General features: G+C 42.1%; 1 protein-coding gene across 5 annotated transcripts in view; it reads left to right on the top strand.

Annotated features, from left to right (window-relative positions):
* PHACTR1 (phosphatase and actin regulator 1) overlaps positions 1–18,061 on the top strand; it is a 1,250,807-nt gene that overhangs the window by 1,058,648 nt on the left and 174,098 nt on the right. For 3 of the 5 annotated variants that reach the window (XM_085606075.1, XM_085606079.1, XM_085606074.1), the window contains one exon: positions 11,129–11,335. The exons of 1 other annotated variant lie outside the window; for it this stretch is intronic. In XM_085606075.1, the coding sequence (XP_085462201.1) occupies positions 11,129–11,335 (207 nt within the window). The remainder of the gene's footprint in view (positions 1–11,128; positions 11,336–18,061) is intronic. One more of the 5 variants, XM_085606076.1, reaches the window with a different exon arrangement.

Raw genomic sequence — 18,061 nt, 5'->3', positions numbered from 1 at the left:
AGCGCAGAGGACCACTCAAGTTACGGGAAGCAGTCCTGAGTGTGGTTTCCCCCTGTATAGGAAGTATCCCAGTGGGTTCTCTTCCATAGCCCAGAGCTCCACCACATATGCCGAATCCATATGGGGCCCGACACTTGTTGAGTGGATCCAGTTATTAACTCCAATTAAGTGTGATACTCGATAGTAGAATTTGTGGTCGACCATTGCCAGGCCTCCAACATAAGATGATATACAACATTTCAGAATATGATCAGTTTTGAACATGCGCAACCTTATTCATCTTGAAAATCATTTTCATATGACATAAACCACTAGTTATATGTTTTGCTTACTTCGTTTTTCTGTATCTTTCTTTCTTTTTTTTATTCCAATGATTTATATGTTTTTTTGTTGGAGGCCATACAACATACAGTGCTGAGCAGAACTTTGTCCCCAGCAAATGCATTAAAAAGGGAATTCTTTTATCCATTTCCAATACATTTAATATAAAACTAATTTCATATTTTAAATTGCAAACAGACAAATGAAAACCAAATCATAGAGGTATATTTTATGAAAACTTAGGATAATCATGTGAATCCTAGGTCCAGGATTTAGGAAAGCTAATGGTTCTTTAGATTTAAAGTTAGGGTAAAGTCTAGGGTTACAGCGGGAGTCATTCAGAAATCTTTCCATGAAAAGATTTCTCTGAAATGTATTTTCTCTGAAATGTACTGAGAGGATGTTACTGACTAGATCCATTAGAGGTGATTGCATTTTCTGATCACATCAATACAAAATAGTCTAGTCAAATGGTCTGCAACAAAAGTGAATACGAACACCCCAGTTATGGCCGTCAGAGGCGAATGTAACTGTCAGTCCTGACACCGTATCACCATGTGTTCCCTTACAGCAAACAATGCGAAAAACTAGAATACGAAGCGAAAATATTCCTGGCATATTTTGATGATCAGTGGCAGGCACAAAGGTAATTGTCGAACACGATGGAACGGTGCAATCAAACTCTGACAAACAGTCACAATAAAGGCTGCAGATTGGAATGCAGCAAGACTCGAGAAAACGTTCTCGTAAACAGACGATAGTGCCAAATGCATAAAATAGTCAATTTCTTTTGATCGTTATATAGGCATCTATCAGGCGAACCGCTGTCGAGAGGGTAGAAAAAAAGAGGTACAAACGTGAACGTTTTTAGAGATGTCTCTGACGGAAGAGGGCAACAATTCTAGAAGTGTGATAAAGCAGCAGTGCGCTCAGTTATTTTGCAGTTCCTGACACACCTTCCATCCTACCTTTATATCTACTCTCACCTGCCCCAGTTGTCCTTTTACTATTTCCTCTCTTCTCTCTCTTTTACTAGCAACCGTCTCATGATGCTCTCTGCATGCACCGTAGCCTTCCATTCCTCTGACTCTTTAAATTGGTGGTTAAATGGATTCATGTGATTATTTTCTTCGTTTTCTGATATATTTAGTCGTGCTAGTATTTAATGCACCACCTGTCTGGAAATATGCATTGCCCTTTGTTATGTTTATCATATACCATTTACAGAAACTTCATGAGATCCTACGTGACCCAACCCAAGTATATTTAGAACAATTTTTGTGAGAGCCTGTGGATTTTTTAAAATTTATCTTCATTGTTTGCTTTTCAATATTTCACCACAATGGAAACTCGTTACACAGAGGAAATAGACAAGTTTTGAAAGCAAATAAGGGTCAATGTACATTTAGAATGATAATTATGTTCCACAGTGATTGATAACTAAACACATTTGAAGTTGCTCCTGGTTCTACGCTTACTCAATTTCTATGATATAACTCTACTTTTACCATGCCAGTTTTCAAGCCCCTTGGATGCCCAACGCTTGTTTCCACTTTTCGTTCTGGTGTGACTGGTACTCAGACTGCGTCTTTCTTACACTACACAGTCTTTTGTTACATACAGTGTAACTTCTCCTGAGTCATATTTACTCACAGTCTGTTGATAAATGTCTTTTACCTTCTCAGATGAAGGAAGGTGTTCATCTGATTGCTTTAAGATTGTAAGAAGCAACTGTCACTGTCTATTCATTTTGGGTGTTTCTCGAAGAATCTTTGACAGATGACCATTACTGCATGTTCTGCCTGTGTCCATTTCTTCAAGCATTTGGCCAATTACCCATTGCGGGAGTTACCTTGAATGTTCATTCTATCAATATTCATTTTTTGGCTACAGTAAGACCTTGCAACTCTTTGAAACCATGGGCCCAATTAATATGATTATCATTACGAAGAAAGCTGTCGGAAAAAGAAATCCAATCGGTCATTCTGACTGGCTTCTGACAGGCTCGGAATGCGGCCAGTAATCCCTAGGGTGGCTCGTTCCGCCCTAGGGATTACAGGCATGCGACCAAACCGTGTTCAGTTGCATTCTAATTAGTCGGTCGGTATCGCCGACCGGGTGTTGGTCGGTCCCATGACCGAGACAATGTCGGGCGGAGTGAACATCGTAATGAGGCCCTATGTGTCCGTACCTTGATGACAAGACACAGCCATAATGAGGGAACTGAATATAACTGTTTAAACTTGTGTATCTTCCTTAATGTTGTTCTTTTATGTGACATAATGCCCACTCATAACTGCTCATCATGTTACTTTACCATCATTCAAAGCATTCTAACACTTCCCTAGGGGTCAGACTACGCTATATAAAAATCTAAAAAGGAAATACACTAATAGATGTCAGATTATAAAACTGTGACGAGATTCAGTTCAGAACATTGAATTTAACAAATGGGTTGTGCAGGATGAATAAGATATGTACCATATCCCTTCTTGGGCACTGGAGAGAACACCATGATTTAAGGGTCTCGTGATCATAATGCTAGCGCTTTTCTTCATGCAAAGTCGGGCCCATAAGGATCTACCTGATTAATCGAAATCCACAACTAAGGTTGTTATCAAATGAACACTTAAATAATGTGAAACACGTTAGGCTTCGCAGGGAAGGACAGGGTAGTTAAATGTTCAAACCATAAAGGTTTATTAAAAGGTTAAAAAGTTTACAGATTCAAAATCATGAAATTAGGTGCACTCAGTAATCAATGTATTCATATCTATGAAGTTCAAATAACCAAAATCATACAAGTAAAGGAACACATTATTTTAAAGTTGTCTCAAAGGAAAAGGTTAAGTAAATCAGTTTCTATATAGAGAGTGCCCTACTCTGCTCTAAGATGTCTCCGAATGGGACAAAAGTATGTCTCTATACGTTCTGTAAAATTCTGCTCTGCACTTGTTGAATCACACAAATTCTAATATTTGCTACATCCACAAATGGTTCTCATAAATACTCCAGTGAGGTTAAGGTGCACAGATACAATCTAAGGGTCATTAGTTTCTCAGGTTCCTACATAATGTAGCTACTCTAGGCACTATTCAAACATACAGGTATCTACAGCCAACTAGATACATTGGACCAGCCTGCACTCTGCAGGTGTACTGTAGCAACTAATTAAAACAGTCTCCAGTTATCATGTAAACAAAAACATTTCACAGGAGAAATCAAAGACAAATAGCATTTTGTTAATCGTGAGTTCAGCTGCTCCCAGAAATAAAAACACACGTCATATGAAACAAGATGGCAACCAGAAGTTAGCCATTTTAAAATGCAGGCCTACATTGGCTATGGTCAATCTAAACATGAATAATACACAGTTAATAGCATTTGTGGGTTTTCATGTTAAAATCAATAGAATGCAAAAACAATTAATATGAAAAATAACCCTATCAAATATCACAGGGGAATGATAAAGGTAAATGTATTTTTGTGAAATGTTTACAGCAGACATAGAAATAAGGTTAAAAAAACAGAGCTGAATGTTAAACATTGTGACCGATATAAAGGGGTTCCTTGATATTATGTAAGATTACAACATCTTTCTTTTCAAAACACCAGATTTGAATGGGTTCCATTTTCATAGCACAAAATGGAATTAAATGTGTAAATTTTACACAGCCCATTGTATATTAATTAAATTCACCTTAATATTACAAAATAGTACTTGTCATAATCAGGTCTTCACTTATTTCAAAATTATAGAGTCCTGAATAGCTCTTGTAAAAAAAATATAGCAGGGCCTTTACAAGATTTATCTATAAATGGTAACAGTTTTGAAACACAGCTGTAACTAAGTTGACATTAGGAACACAATACAAATGACCAGCACGACATTTGAAAGTTAAGTATCAATGCAATCTGGACTTTTCCTAGTGGGTGGCTGATGATAAAATGTATGACGTAAAATGGTACGTTATGGCATGTTATTTCATGTCTTGGCAGAGTGAACCACAAAAAGTCACTAAATTAACCTGTGTGTTTAACTCTCTGGTATTTTGGGCCAAAAGCGATTATGCTTAATTTAGAGGCAATGAGTAAAGTATTTATCCAGCACACAAACAGTAATAAAATGAAAACACAAGAAACATCCTACATCAATTTAGAAAAATAGTTAAATTTTTAGTACATTAAAGGACACCAAACTGAACTAAATCCGATCAGTAGAACATCAGTTATGAATTTTTTAAGTTTTTAGTGAAACCTTGCACCTAAAAGATCAAAGCGCCAATCGTTGGTATGTGATTGCATGAGACCGGGTCAGAGTCAAACGTGAATGCAAACAGCGATGGAGCGCCGGTCGTGTGTAAGGGATTGATTGGGTCCGGTCTCGGGTTACCTTTGGACTTAGGAAGCATTCTTCAAAAAGTTCTTGAGAAGGTAGTCTTGGCGGAGAAAGGCAGCGGGGTGTATCTGAGGACAAGTAGTCGATGACAGGGAGCTGCTGGACGAGGTCTTGGTGAACCAGCCGATGAAAGCAGGAAAAGCTCAGAGTGGGAGCAGCTGGATTTCCAGGGCGAGGAGGTCGTCGTCATCCTTTGGCCACTAGATTTGCTCCACTGGAGGGTTTAGACACCATAGATTGACAAATGACATCTTTTGGAGGTGGGCCAACTGTAGGGTCCCTTTTATTACAGGTCAAAGTGCCCATTTCTTCACCCCAGTCCAACCCCACCTCCCTTAGTCTTCCAATCATTAAAATAATGACCTGGAATATCGTGGGTTTGAGAGCCAAAAGGGATGAAGATCTGTGGCTAGCGACAGCGCAATGCTGGAAACCTGGGACACATCTGACTCCTTTCTTCTGGACTGCTTCACCTCTGATTTTAAAGCTGCATCTCTCTCCACAGTAGGTTGCGCTAAGGGCGGCCTGCTCACTTTGATATTGCTTACAATCACTTGCACCCCCAAGGTGGTGACTTGTCACTCACCTCATTTACTAGCAGTGGAATTAACTTTTATCGAGTGACCTACTTTGTTGGTGATTAACTTATATAATTCTTTTTGTAGAAATAATGACATTGAACAAATTGCGTCCTAGGAGGGATTTCTTGAGCATTATGGGGAGGTGGGATGCCCATATTGTGAGGTTATCCTTTTGGGGGACTTTAACGTACACCTTTGCCAACTTAACTGCACTTAGCCTTATCTCCATCTGTTCATTTTGAGCATTCAGACCAAGGGCTTCGGCTAGAGAGTCTGTTTACAGCGAACAATCGTCATTGTCTTGAAAACATTGGCGAACTAGATTCTGTCCCAGCGTTTATTGGTAGGGGTTGTTCCTCTACCATTGATTGCACCCTGGTATCCGCTCCTTTGCTCCCTGCCGTGCTTAACTTAAACTCTTGTTGGAGCAGCTTTAACAATCATAACCCGTTGACTTTGGAACTGGTGGAGGTTCAGGTCTTCCATGGAGTTGAGGGTAAGAGCCTATCGAATAGGGAATTCAAACCAATAGACCAAGCACATAGAATTAAGTGGGAGAAGATAATACTGGACGTTTTGTTTTAGATGAGTTGTATGCAGAAGGCGTGGAAGACATTGAACTCTGTCTTGGTAATCGCACACAGGACTGCTTGGTATTAGACACCTATAGTAATCTAGTGAAGTGGATCACAGACAATATTAAGGAGAAAAAATGGTTCAACGACACATGCTCCTAATAACATAAATCCCTCATGATCGCTTTAAAACAAAAACTCAGGATTGAGGAAAGGGTAAAGGCATGTAGAAGATACTATACATTTTCCATCAAGCAAAGAAAAGGAACTTAAGAGTTCAGGCATGGAATGATCTAAGTTAGGCCATTGTATTGTCCAATAGCTCTAAATTCTGGGAAGTTGTTAATAGCCCTTTTTTTGTGGACCAGCACTCCTCTAGAGTGGATTGTACCATCCCTGCTGATAAATGGGTCAAACATTTTGAACAGATCTATAGAGGAGCGGATGTAGGAGTGAACAATGTTTCATGGGAGCCAAGCGCAGATATGTGACCGTTGACCTTTATGGTAGACTAGGTTTATCAATCCATCGTGGCCACAGCCAGGAGGAAAGCGCCCGTTCCAGACTGGGTTGTGTCGGACCTTTATAAAGCCGATCCCGTGAGGTGGGCCAAGATCCTGACCCGGGTTTTCAATGCAGCAGCCGTGAGTGGCCTGCCGCCCTCATGATCTACTGCTGTCATCTTACCGATTTTCAAAAAGGGAGTGAGGGACGACTCAGCCTGTTATCGCCCGATCGCCTTACTTGATTTAGCTGCAAAAATTATGGGGAAGGTGATTTTGGATCGCCTAACACTATGGCTAGATGACTCCAATGTAATTTCAGATCTGCAATATGGCTTTAGGAAACGAAAAGGAACCTTGGACCAATGCATCAATTTGCTTTTGGTGATTGGTAAATATACAATAGCCAAAAGGGGCCATTTACACATGGCTTTTATGGACCTAACGTCCGCATTTGACCGTGTTAATAGGTCCAAATTATGGCCCCTGCTATTTGATATGGGCAGTGATGCCAATCTGGTGTCTTTCTTGCACTGGTCACACTCCAATCTGACAGCCTTGGCCTGATATAATGAAAACGGCTTACTTGCAGCATCCTGGGAGGTCAAGTCAGGGGTAAGACGCATTTTAGCCCCCATTTTGTTTACCCTATACATTAATAAACTAGAGTATGATCTGTCAGCTGCATGCAAAGATATCCCAAGAGCAGGTCCCAAACTTATCCCATCTCTGCTATATGCAGACAAAGCAGCGTAACTTACCTGGGCAGCTGTGAGTTTGCAAAGACTTTTAAATACTTTCACTGATTTTATGGTCTCACTTGACCTTTCTATAAATTTCTCCAAGTCACATATACTGATGATAGGTAACACAAAGCTTTCCGAACGTAGGCTCTTTTGCAGGGAGGGAGAACTGACTAAAGTCTCTACATTCCCTTATTCGGGCGTCCTGTTTATTGAAAGGGGGTCATGGGTGGCTCGGAGAGCACAAAAAAAACACCTTGGCCAGAGCTGCAGGAGCCACCATGGACTTCGCTAGGAGATTGGAGGCCAAACAGTTACCCGCCCTATTGAAGGTTTATTAATGATAAATGTATACCCATGGCCACATACGGCAGTGATGTCTGGGGCTACAGAGATGTTAGTGAACTGCAGGAGTCTAAGAATAAATCCTCCGCAGACTCCTAGCAGTACCCCCTTGTACCCTGTCCTTTATGGTACATGAGGAACTTGGGCAGGGTTACATTTTGATTTTATTGCTATGGCACCATTATTCCGGTGGTTGAAAATTTGGTCCACCCCACTCCTACGTTAAACCAGTTTGTCCTAGAGGACAGTATGAGGATTGATGGGGCCCTTGACATTCCATGGTTAGGTTACGTCTCATTGCAGCTAAAGAATCTAGGGCGTCCCGAGCTGTTTACACACCATAGGCTGATGCACCCCAGTGAGTTGAGAGACATAACATCACTTTCCTTGGCGAGGAGGATGACAGAAAGGGAAACCAGGGAACTCATTAAGTTCACAGTAAGATATTTAATATTGAGTCCAGGGACTTTAGGACAACCTTATTGGGCTTATATTAAAAACCCGCACCATTGTTTTCTCTTAACAAGGTTTAGGTTTCATTTCATTCACTGGTGTTTATCTGTCCCCAGGCACTTTTTTGAAGCCAGGTACCCTAAAGCCTTGCTCTTGTGATCATTTCTCGGAGCAAGATTTTTTACATTTCATATTTTTTATGAATCTTATTGTAACCTATGGAAAATATACATTTTTCCACTTTTAAGGCACTGTAATTTTGCACAAGTGAAGCCGGCCCTGATATACTTGCAAATGCTGTCTTCGCCCCTGATTTGCTTTGAAGTTGCCAATTTTTTAATGGGTGCTTTAAGACAAAAAAAAAACTGCCTAAAGCATAAGTGAGAACACACACCCACAGCAGAGGCGGACTAAGATGGTCAGGCACGCAAAGGCTAACTTTCTAAAAGTAGCTTTTGCAAACCCAGGATATTAAAATAACCTTTACTAAAAGATGTATTTTATTATCCCGAGTTCAGGCATACTAAACATGACTTTCTACCATGCTCTCTGAGTCCACTGGGGTCACAGCGTGTAGCGATCCCAGCAGCCCATTCTGGCCTATGGAGAGCAGGTAGCCTTCAATAGTGAAAAACGAAAATGGCTGTAATTCACTATTAAGACATGCCACACACATCAGGGCATGTCCTACCTTATACCTACAATGCACCCTGCGCTTAGGCCTACCAGAGGGGTGACTAACATGTAGTTAAGGGAAGGTTTAGGGACTGGTAAGTGGGGACACTTGCTCAGTCAGCGCGACGGTACCAGACCGCGCGCAGGTTCTGCAGTGGCAGACCCTAGACACATTTTACCCCGCTGCTTCGGTGGGTGGCACAACCAGTGCTGCAAGCCCACTAGCAGCATTTGGATATACAAGCCCTTGGCACCCCTGGTGCACTCTACTAGGGACTGATAGTAAACCAAATAAACCAAACGTGGAAGTCAATTCACATAATACATTTTACCATAGGGAGCACTTGCACTGTGGCACTGGATGGCAGTGGCACAGTGCCCTGAGCAGCTAACACCAACACAAAACACATTGAGGCACAGACAAAAATGGAAGGGTGACCCACGCCAATGGTGCCAGGTCTAACAATTGTGTTGTGATGTTTGGTTGTTAAGTTTACTTTTATAGGTCAAGTTATTTTATTTGTTTAGTAACTTTCTATTATATTTCCTGCAACCTCATTTTGGGGTATAGTTGTTTGTTTCATTTCCTTTTGCACGGTGTTAGTTGTAATGAGGTGGACAAGTCTCGTTGTCAACATGAGGGAGACGATGTGTTAGGTTCTGTGTTAGAGCCTAGAGCAGGTGCCACCTTGACAACTGAATCTAAGGTGGAACCTGGAATGTGGAGGATCTGATAATTGCCGGCTGCTGCCTGTCCTGGCAGTCACATGTATCTTCCCCCGCGCCGAGACACTCCTGAGTAGCCGTGCGTGTTACAAGTGCTTATGACATAACATAAATACTTTGTGTTTCTCCAGCTTCCTGGCTTCGCGGACTTTTTACACCTCCCTAGGGGAGGCCCCAACACCCACCCAACCCCCATCCAACACAGGCGTCACTGGTCAGGTGACCATTCGAATAAAAATGGTCTGGCACACGTGCCCGATACCTGGTGTATGTCATCCTTGAGTGCACCATGCCGGCATAGGGCCCACGACACCATACTGCCTACCCGTGTTCCAAAGATGTTCTATACACTTGCCTATATAAAATATAGGAAGTAAACTAACATCACACCTCAGCCCAAAACATCCACTTTGTTTATTGCTGAGAAAGGACTTTCTCAATCGCAAATATTCACTGATGGCACTCCCTTCGTATGCATTGCATGTGCATCAAAAACGTGTTGCTTCATTCAGGAAGCTGCAGTCTTACCTATTCCTACCGCTGCATTACATAGATTAGGCCACCTGTTTCCCATGTGATGAAAGCCATGAAGCAGACCCCTCTGATCCCTACTCCCCCCAAATGCTCAGTCTAAATACAAAATTAAGCCCCTGACACCTTATGGATGGATAAGGAATAACAGAAAAACACGTTTACTTAGTATATCTCAGCCTAAAGTGCACCAGAACTGTCTTATTCGATGGAGTCCCATTTTCTGCAAAGAAAGCTTGGTTCAGAGTGTCTTAAATCAAATGGGCAGTGCCAATGTAACAAAGTGACTGGACAGAGCTGTTCAACCAAATAAACTGGTGCTGTGCATTGAAAAGATGGGGCCAAGAATTTGACTTCTCTTAAGAATGAATAATCAAAACCTAAATTAACTTATGGAATATTCAGGTAAATGATTTGAAATAAAAACAATTTGCCTGTACTACATTGAAAAGAGGGAAAACATAAACGATTTGCAATGGAAAATATGTCTAATAATATATAATTCTCAAGAATTTCATTTTTATCTTAGTAAACATCTTTGTATCCCTGTCTGTTTTCCTTAATCAGTTGAGAGCATTTCTCTGGCTCTCAGCTTGACTTAGAAAGTTGTATTTCGTGTGCAAAATTTTCCATTTTTGTCTTTAAATTCCACGTACTGATTGACGCAAAGTTCATTTGTGATTGTAGAAATTCTGTTACAATGGTGGAATTTCTGAATTTGCAAACGCATTAGTAGGATACATTTGCAGGTGTTCCTGGATGGTGCTAGCAGTAAATGTAGGTGAATTCATACCACTTTCTGTGGTCAGCAGTGTACACGACTAAATTGTGTAAAGCAAGGGTGCTGCGGGCCCTTATGGAATCAAGGAAAAAGAGCCCCTGTGCAATTAGATTCACAAAAAGACAGCCATAATTAGGATGGTCTAGGCACTTCACACTTCTGAGCCCTGCTGCCATTACAACTGTTGCATTTTTATTGCTGTACTCCTCTCCTACTAAGGACACATAAATAAATTAGGAAGCTCTCTGTGATGTTTTGATGTAGATGTCTTACCTTCACCAGCCATCCATTGACGTGTGATGTAAGGAGGTTGTACTGTCCTTTGATGGAGTCTTCAGCACTTATGGTGCTTGGTAATCCGAAACATTGTTTCTCACTTTACGATGTCAATCATGCTGTATTCCTTTGATGGCTTCATTTTTGTGCTGCTGTGTGTATTCCTGCTGCCTTGTTGTAACACTGTTGCGTCTATGATGTGGTTGTTGTGTCCTCCAGTGTCTGAAGATAGCCCCACGTCCAATCAGCCGGGAGCCTTATCCCACCAAGATCCTTCAGTTAAATCAACCCTGCTACTACCCCCAAAAAAATCTACTGCTTTTTCTGCAGACCATGAGGACACCCCCGTGAAACAACTGTGCCTCCACAAGCAGCCCCCTGCCCTGCCTCCTAAACCTCTTTCCAGGGTCGGCAACCATTTAACGGGTGAGTATGCATTGAAGCCTCAGTGCCTCCCTTTTCCCCATAGAGTTAGTATACTAAAGTATGTATTTACTGTTTGTCTATTGTAAACCTGTAGCCTGCCTAGATGTTACCTGTAAGTGTATAAACATCTTAAACTGTGTTTATGGAATACGTGCACATGTAAATGTTTTGTACTTGTTAACTGCTGACAGGATGTAATGATGGTGTTGTTAAATATGGATATTTTAGTAAATGATTATTGCTGTATAAACTGAGATGGAAATCATTTCATTTTGCTTCTACCATCTGTACCTGGTCAGTTTTTCTGAATATCTAATTTTCCAAGTTTTCACAACACAAGCAGCACTTTTAAATAATGTTAGCTGAATTTAATAAAAGTTCAAATGATATGCCTCTTGAGCTAATGGAGCACTAGACATTGAGGGTGTCCATGGTATCAAAGGGTGGCTCTGGGACAGCGTGAGTGGTGTTTCCTTCATTTGGTCAGGGAGAATGAATGGAAGAATAATCTATGTGTGAAGTGTATTCTGTTAGTATACCCAAGGACATTGGACTAATGGGGATCCTCATATTTAGATATTGCATTTGAAGTTGGCAGCTCATTAGTGTCTTTTATGTCCAGGGATAAGATAAAGGGGTTACCATATTGGGTATGTTTTTGCTGGATTGCATAATAGTTGTAGTGTCATGATAATATTACACTTGCTAATATTATGTTTTTGATTTTTCCAGTTAATTTTCAAAACTCAATTAGGTTTTAAAAAATGTATATATATTTAAGTTTGTATAAATGGATGTCCTGTCTTCCAAGTGCATGTAGATGTGTTTTGTCTCTACACAAACATACTGTTCTGGGACATATCTGCTTCTCCTCATCTTTGCTTATCTGAGCTTCCCTGCATTTTTGGTGGGGTGGTAGTACAATCATATACCTACAATAATAGTTACATGCATGATTATTTTTTTCGACAATCACAAATCATCCTCAGTAGGCTGCTGTAGACTTGGGCTTTAATCAGAAGGACTTGAAAACTAGGAGCAACCTCGTTTGTTGTGTCACATGCACTATAAGGCATCAACATGCAGCGTGTCTCATTAAAAACATTACTTTTCAACAAATGTAAAATACAGGTTCCAGAATGATTTTCTTGCCAGTTCTCACCCAACTACATTACCCATCACCCAACCGCCAGTCAACCGTGTAGTCCACCCATGCTCAACACCAAGATCTTAAGGTGGAGGGTGACAACAAACTGCCTTCCTCATGTTCTTACCATTTGTTACTTTTAACACATAAACAGAGAGGTGAGGGTAGGCCACCGTACATCTCCCCGGAAAATCAATATAATCACAAAAATGAGTATGGCAGCACCAGAAGCAAAGAAAGGAGAGAATGAAGTCCAAAGGTTTGGACATTACAGGTCGTCTGCCAAGTATATGTCGAAGTCATCCTTTATGGAAGAGCAAACCTCACACACATAATAGTGCTGAACCCATGATGGAGGTGCGGTTGCGTTCGGGAACCGCCGCACCAGTTGTCCGACCGCCATATTACAACTACGGCGGTCAGACCTCCAGTGCTCCACCACAACCGTCAGGGAATCGCGTTCCCTAGCCATGGCGCGGTGGTCAGAGGCATGCAATATGCTGGCAATGCCGATGCAGCACGGCTAAGCATATTACGAGTTTTCCTTACTGTCAGGATTCATGGGGGTGTTCACATGATGACATTCTGGGGGTGAGGAAACAAATGGGTCCCTACAGGCCTATCTGTTGCCTCTGGGAACTTGGGCGCATGCAGGGGGGCACATGGTGTGCCCCCCTGTGAGCATGCACCCCCTTTCCTGCATGGCAGGAACTTAACAGTCCATGCTGTGCCGGAAATGGATTTGGCGATCCCATTGCGGTGCCTTTTTCAAAGGCACTGCCATGGGAATGCCAAAGGACCGCCTGCCAGACAAGGAGAAAACTCGTAATCTGTCGGGCAGCCAGCGGTCGAGTTTGGCAGTTTGGGGCGTTGGCATGCCGCCATACTTCCGCACTGCCAAATTTGTAATCAGGCTCTTAGTCATTACTGGAAGACCAAAACAACCAGGCTACTATCTCTTGGTTCACACTAGGCATGTAGTGTACATCATGAAAACTCAATTGCACCCTATGTGATGGGTGCTCTGATGTTTTTAAGATTGTATAAAAAGAACAAGCCAGTTTGAATAAATGTGTTTCTACACTATCAGGATGCCCAGAGAAGAATTAAAAAAGCTGAAAACTGTTGAAAAAGAAAATAGGCCTATTAACATGAAAGGGAGATCCTGATTCTCTGGTGACATACAAAAAATGATAGTAAATATTTCTAGAAGCTACTTGCGTAGGCACAAATATATTATACCATGTGCAGACTATAATATGTATGCTTGGAATACCCATTTTGAAGCATTGTATATGCATGATTCCGAGGGTATGAGGAATATGTAGAAGGAGAATAACTTCCAGGAATAATCCTTAACCAATCTCCTGGTACCTATTTCCAACAAGAAGTAATAAGGGCATCAGTGAAGACAAGTTCTCACATAGACCAGAGCCGAGAAGAAACTCAGATTTCCATTGCGCTCCTTTTTTCATAATGAAGGTGTTTTTTTCCACCAACAAGTTTAATACGTCATGGAAAGTAGCTAAGAGGATCCCTAATTATAATAAGAGAACTGGAATTCTACAAAAAATATCTGACCTATCTCATTAATTGAAAGGCTAGTTCAATTGTTTGGAAACGTAATCCTTCCCTGAACATTGACGTTGACTCAGAGGATTCTTTTCACCAAGGCAAGTGGCTGTCTGTAAACCAGGGCAGGTGCGTCACCAAGTGGAAAACGGTATGCTTCCAACTCTTTTTGTTCACTAAAAAAGCAAAGGTTCCTGGGATGTTATAGTTAGATTCACATTTTAAACACACAAAACCATGGAAAATTCACCAGTTATAGTTAGAGTTATCTCAAGTAACCACAACTGGTACCCTAAGGTAACTATAACTTGCACCCTCACCATGCACAGTTTTCTTAGCAATAATTTTAAAGCAAATGTTGAAGTGCTTTTATCAATGATGTCATAGATGTTATGAGTGATGTAATATGTGGGGTAATTAGCTGTGCATTGCGAGGACTTGAGTTATATTTACCTTAGGGCACAAGTTATAGTTACTTGAGATAAATCTATCTATAACTGCTGAATTTGTATGGTTTTGTAAGAGTAAAACCTCAATCTTTAGCGTCCCTGTAACCTTTGGTTTTGTGGTAAATTATTAAGGTTTTTTTCAATTATATTTCCTAACCATAACGTCCCTGTAACCTTTGGTTTGTTCATTGAATTGCTATGTTTTTAATGCTACTTCCAGCTATATATTTTTACTGTAAAGTAATATTTAATTACCGTATGGTAATCCAACCACCAACGTGCACGGCCTTCACTCCACATGCAGCCAGCCCCATGCTGTGGCCAGGCACTGCAGTCAAACCCATGCTGCGCACGGCCGGCCTCTGTGGCCAACCCCCCAAAGGCAGTCAGCCAAGGAGGAGGACACACAGTCCCCCTTTCTGGGCTGATTTCGGTCCCTGGAACCCCATCCCCTAGGGCCTGGCACATTTTGTGGGGAAGAAGGGCACATGTCTCTTTTCCTGGTTTGATTTTGGCCCCGGGGCCCCCATCCCCTAGGCTGCAGTGCATTTGTTCTATAGGGGTACGTGGTCCCTCTCACAGGGCCATTTTTGGCCCCGGGGTCTCTATCCCCCGGGCCCACCACAGTATTTATGGGGGAGGTGAATATGCAGCTTCCCCCTCAGCCCCAGGGTGCCCCTCACCCACTAATGTATAAGGCCGGGATGCAGGGGTCCCCTGGGCTAAAGTCTGCATGGATGGGCGGCCATATGCACCCCCCCAAATCTACATATTTCCCACTCTCCCTGGAACCTGGCCCACCTGGATCTCATTTTGAGATCTGTTGGATCCGCTGACCCTCCACGTCACTAGATATACATAAATATTTTTCTTTATAAACTTCCAAACTACTGAACTGATTTACACAAAATTACAAAAAGAGATCTTTTTGGACCAAGTCTAGCCGCCTGCCAAATTTGATATAATTCCATTCCGTGGTTCGGGTATGGGAAACTGAATGAGGAAAATCCGTTGCCTGATGAATCGGCCCCAAACCTTCCAGATAGCAGTTGAAGTGAGTGGCAAACTAATTTTGACCGCTTCGTAAAGATTTGTCAAACAGCACCAAAATTATTAGCAAAACAAAAAATGATTTTCCTGGGGAAACTAGGTCCTAACTATGACTGCCTACTGGCCCCCAACAGTAGGTAATAATTATATATATATATTCACTGAAAAAACCATAGGTTTTACAGACGTTATAGTTAGGAATTAGCATTTAAAAAACCTTAGAAATTCACTGAAAAAAATATAGGTTTCAGGGACGTTTAGTTAGTTGGACATTTCACTTATAGAAAACCGTAGCAATTCCCCTGTTATAGTTAGTTGAGCTAACTATAACTCGCGCCCCTGCAATGCACTGCTGATGACGTCACATATTACATCATTCATGACATGGTCAGTGACATCACTGATGACACCACTAATGACATCACTGATGACATCATCCACGTGAAAATCTGATGCACCTCATCAGACCCTATCAAAAAAATAATCTATTTATATTTTTTTTTTCTGAGAAAACTAGAGTCCCGTACCGGTAGTCTACCAAGCTCCATCAGCAGGCGAATCTTATCCGCCATATTGAATTGATGCGCATTTCGTATCCGATGAGTTTGTGGCACCACGTCCTGCATAAGAACATATACGTATGAGGTCGCCCCAGCTGCTACTTTGGTATGCAATACCAAGCTGCGCGTTACGTCATGTACGTATGGGGGCGAGCCCGTTGCGGGTTGCGTATGCAACGACTGCACGCTCCCAGGCCCTGTGTTACGTCGTAGATGTATGGTGCCGCGCCGGGAACGCCATTCCCTCATTTTTTTGTATGTCTCAAAACTATATCTACATAACTTTTAAGTGTTTATGAGAGCAAGGGATAATCTAAAATATTTTAAACATTTGTATATTTCTAACTGTAATAAACGTATATTATGGTAAAATTTTCTCAAAATCGCGTCGGGCGCGGCCTCCTTGCGCGCTCGCTGCGCGGTTCCCATGTGACCTTAAAGAAAAGCATTTGATTGGTTCATAACATTTCCCATTGTAACAGTTGGAGGACCCCACCCATTTTCGCCATTCTCTCTACAGCGTTTGAAGAGAGACTCCTCTTCTGCTTACAGAGCTTTTTTGAAAACTTATTGCTATGTACACATATCTGACAGTACAGACAACATGCAACCATCATCTTCATCAATATTCATGCTCTGTAAAGCAGCCTTCCACCTGTGATAGCCATGCATTTAAAAGCTACATAACAGAACTTTATCCCACTGCCAGAGGTAACATGGTTGCATACGCTGTCCACAGCACAATCTAATGTGGTACGGCGCAGGGGCAGTATCATGCATAGATAATGAACACACGGACACAGATAGATAGTGGAAGTGGGTACGGGCACGTGCACTCGACTCCTTTTTATTACCAGGGTCACATATCCAGTGACATCTGTGCTGGATGCGTGTGCGATGAGAGTAAACCAGCCCTCAGGGAATGGTTGCTGCTAGCATCAACTACAACAGTAATCATTGGATCACACGCAAAGATTCAATAATAGAAGTGTCAATAGTTTGTGCTGCAGTAAGGTAGGGACAGTAGATGTAAAATAATACAGAAAAGATTCTATCGTAAAAGAACCATAACTTGTGGTATACTGAGATACAGGCAGTAGATCTGAAATAATACACAAAAAGATTGTATCATAAAGGGTCCAGCAGTTCTAGTGCATTCAGATAGCCACATCAAAAGCATTCAGCATGTGCACAGCCAGCGATGAAGCGTGCTGCGAGTGGGCCGTACTAGCAGCAATGTCTGTTGCCATCAACACTGCAGCATCTGCAATAGCGACTCGATCTCAATTGTAAACACTGCTATCTGCAGTGTAGACCAGAGAGAGCGGTCAGCAAAGACCCACAGCTACGTAAGGTGGACCTGAGCTACACAGTTTGTCGTACGCAGTTCTAACATCGTCCATTGTGGGATCAAGACACCGTTCCACTGTTTGTACCTGTTTGACTACTGTGTTAGTAGTATACAGAGCACTCCACGCTGCTGGGCCACAAACTGAACGCTGTGTGCCTGTGTCGCGGTAGCCTGCGTTGATCTGCGGAACCTTCTGACCTCGCAGACCTCACCCCAAGAGCTTCCGCCGGTATGTGGTGGGCCCTCTTTCACATAATGCGGTAGCGAAAGGTGAACTGTGGGGCATATGTGTGTCGCAAGGGTCACAGCGGTTTCAGAGTACCAGCAGGCTGAGAGCATCATTCACGCAGCCACCTTCACTCACGAGGTCAACTTCGTGGCGGTGTAAGCTGCGCAGACCTGGCAGATACGTTTGCCATTCCGGAAGAGAACCACACCCATAGAAACGTGCCTTTTATTCATACCCCTACGCTAGCCTTGCGTACGCCGAGCCAGCCCACTATGCTAAAGATTTGGGGAGGGGAAAGGGCACGTACGCGCTATATTTTCGAAATCTTCCCTACTGACTGTACTATTATGGTTCCATCTACTATCTAC

This window comes from Triturus cristatus, chromosome 5_1 (assembly GCF_964204655.1).
Source record: "Triturus cristatus chromosome 5_1, aTriCri1.1, whole genome shotgun sequence".
In the NCBI taxonomy this organism is placed as follows: domain Eukaryota; kingdom Metazoa; phylum Chordata; class Amphibia; order Caudata; family Salamandridae; genus Triturus; species Triturus cristatus.
This window is presented reverse-complemented; position numbering and strand designations above follow the sequence as displayed.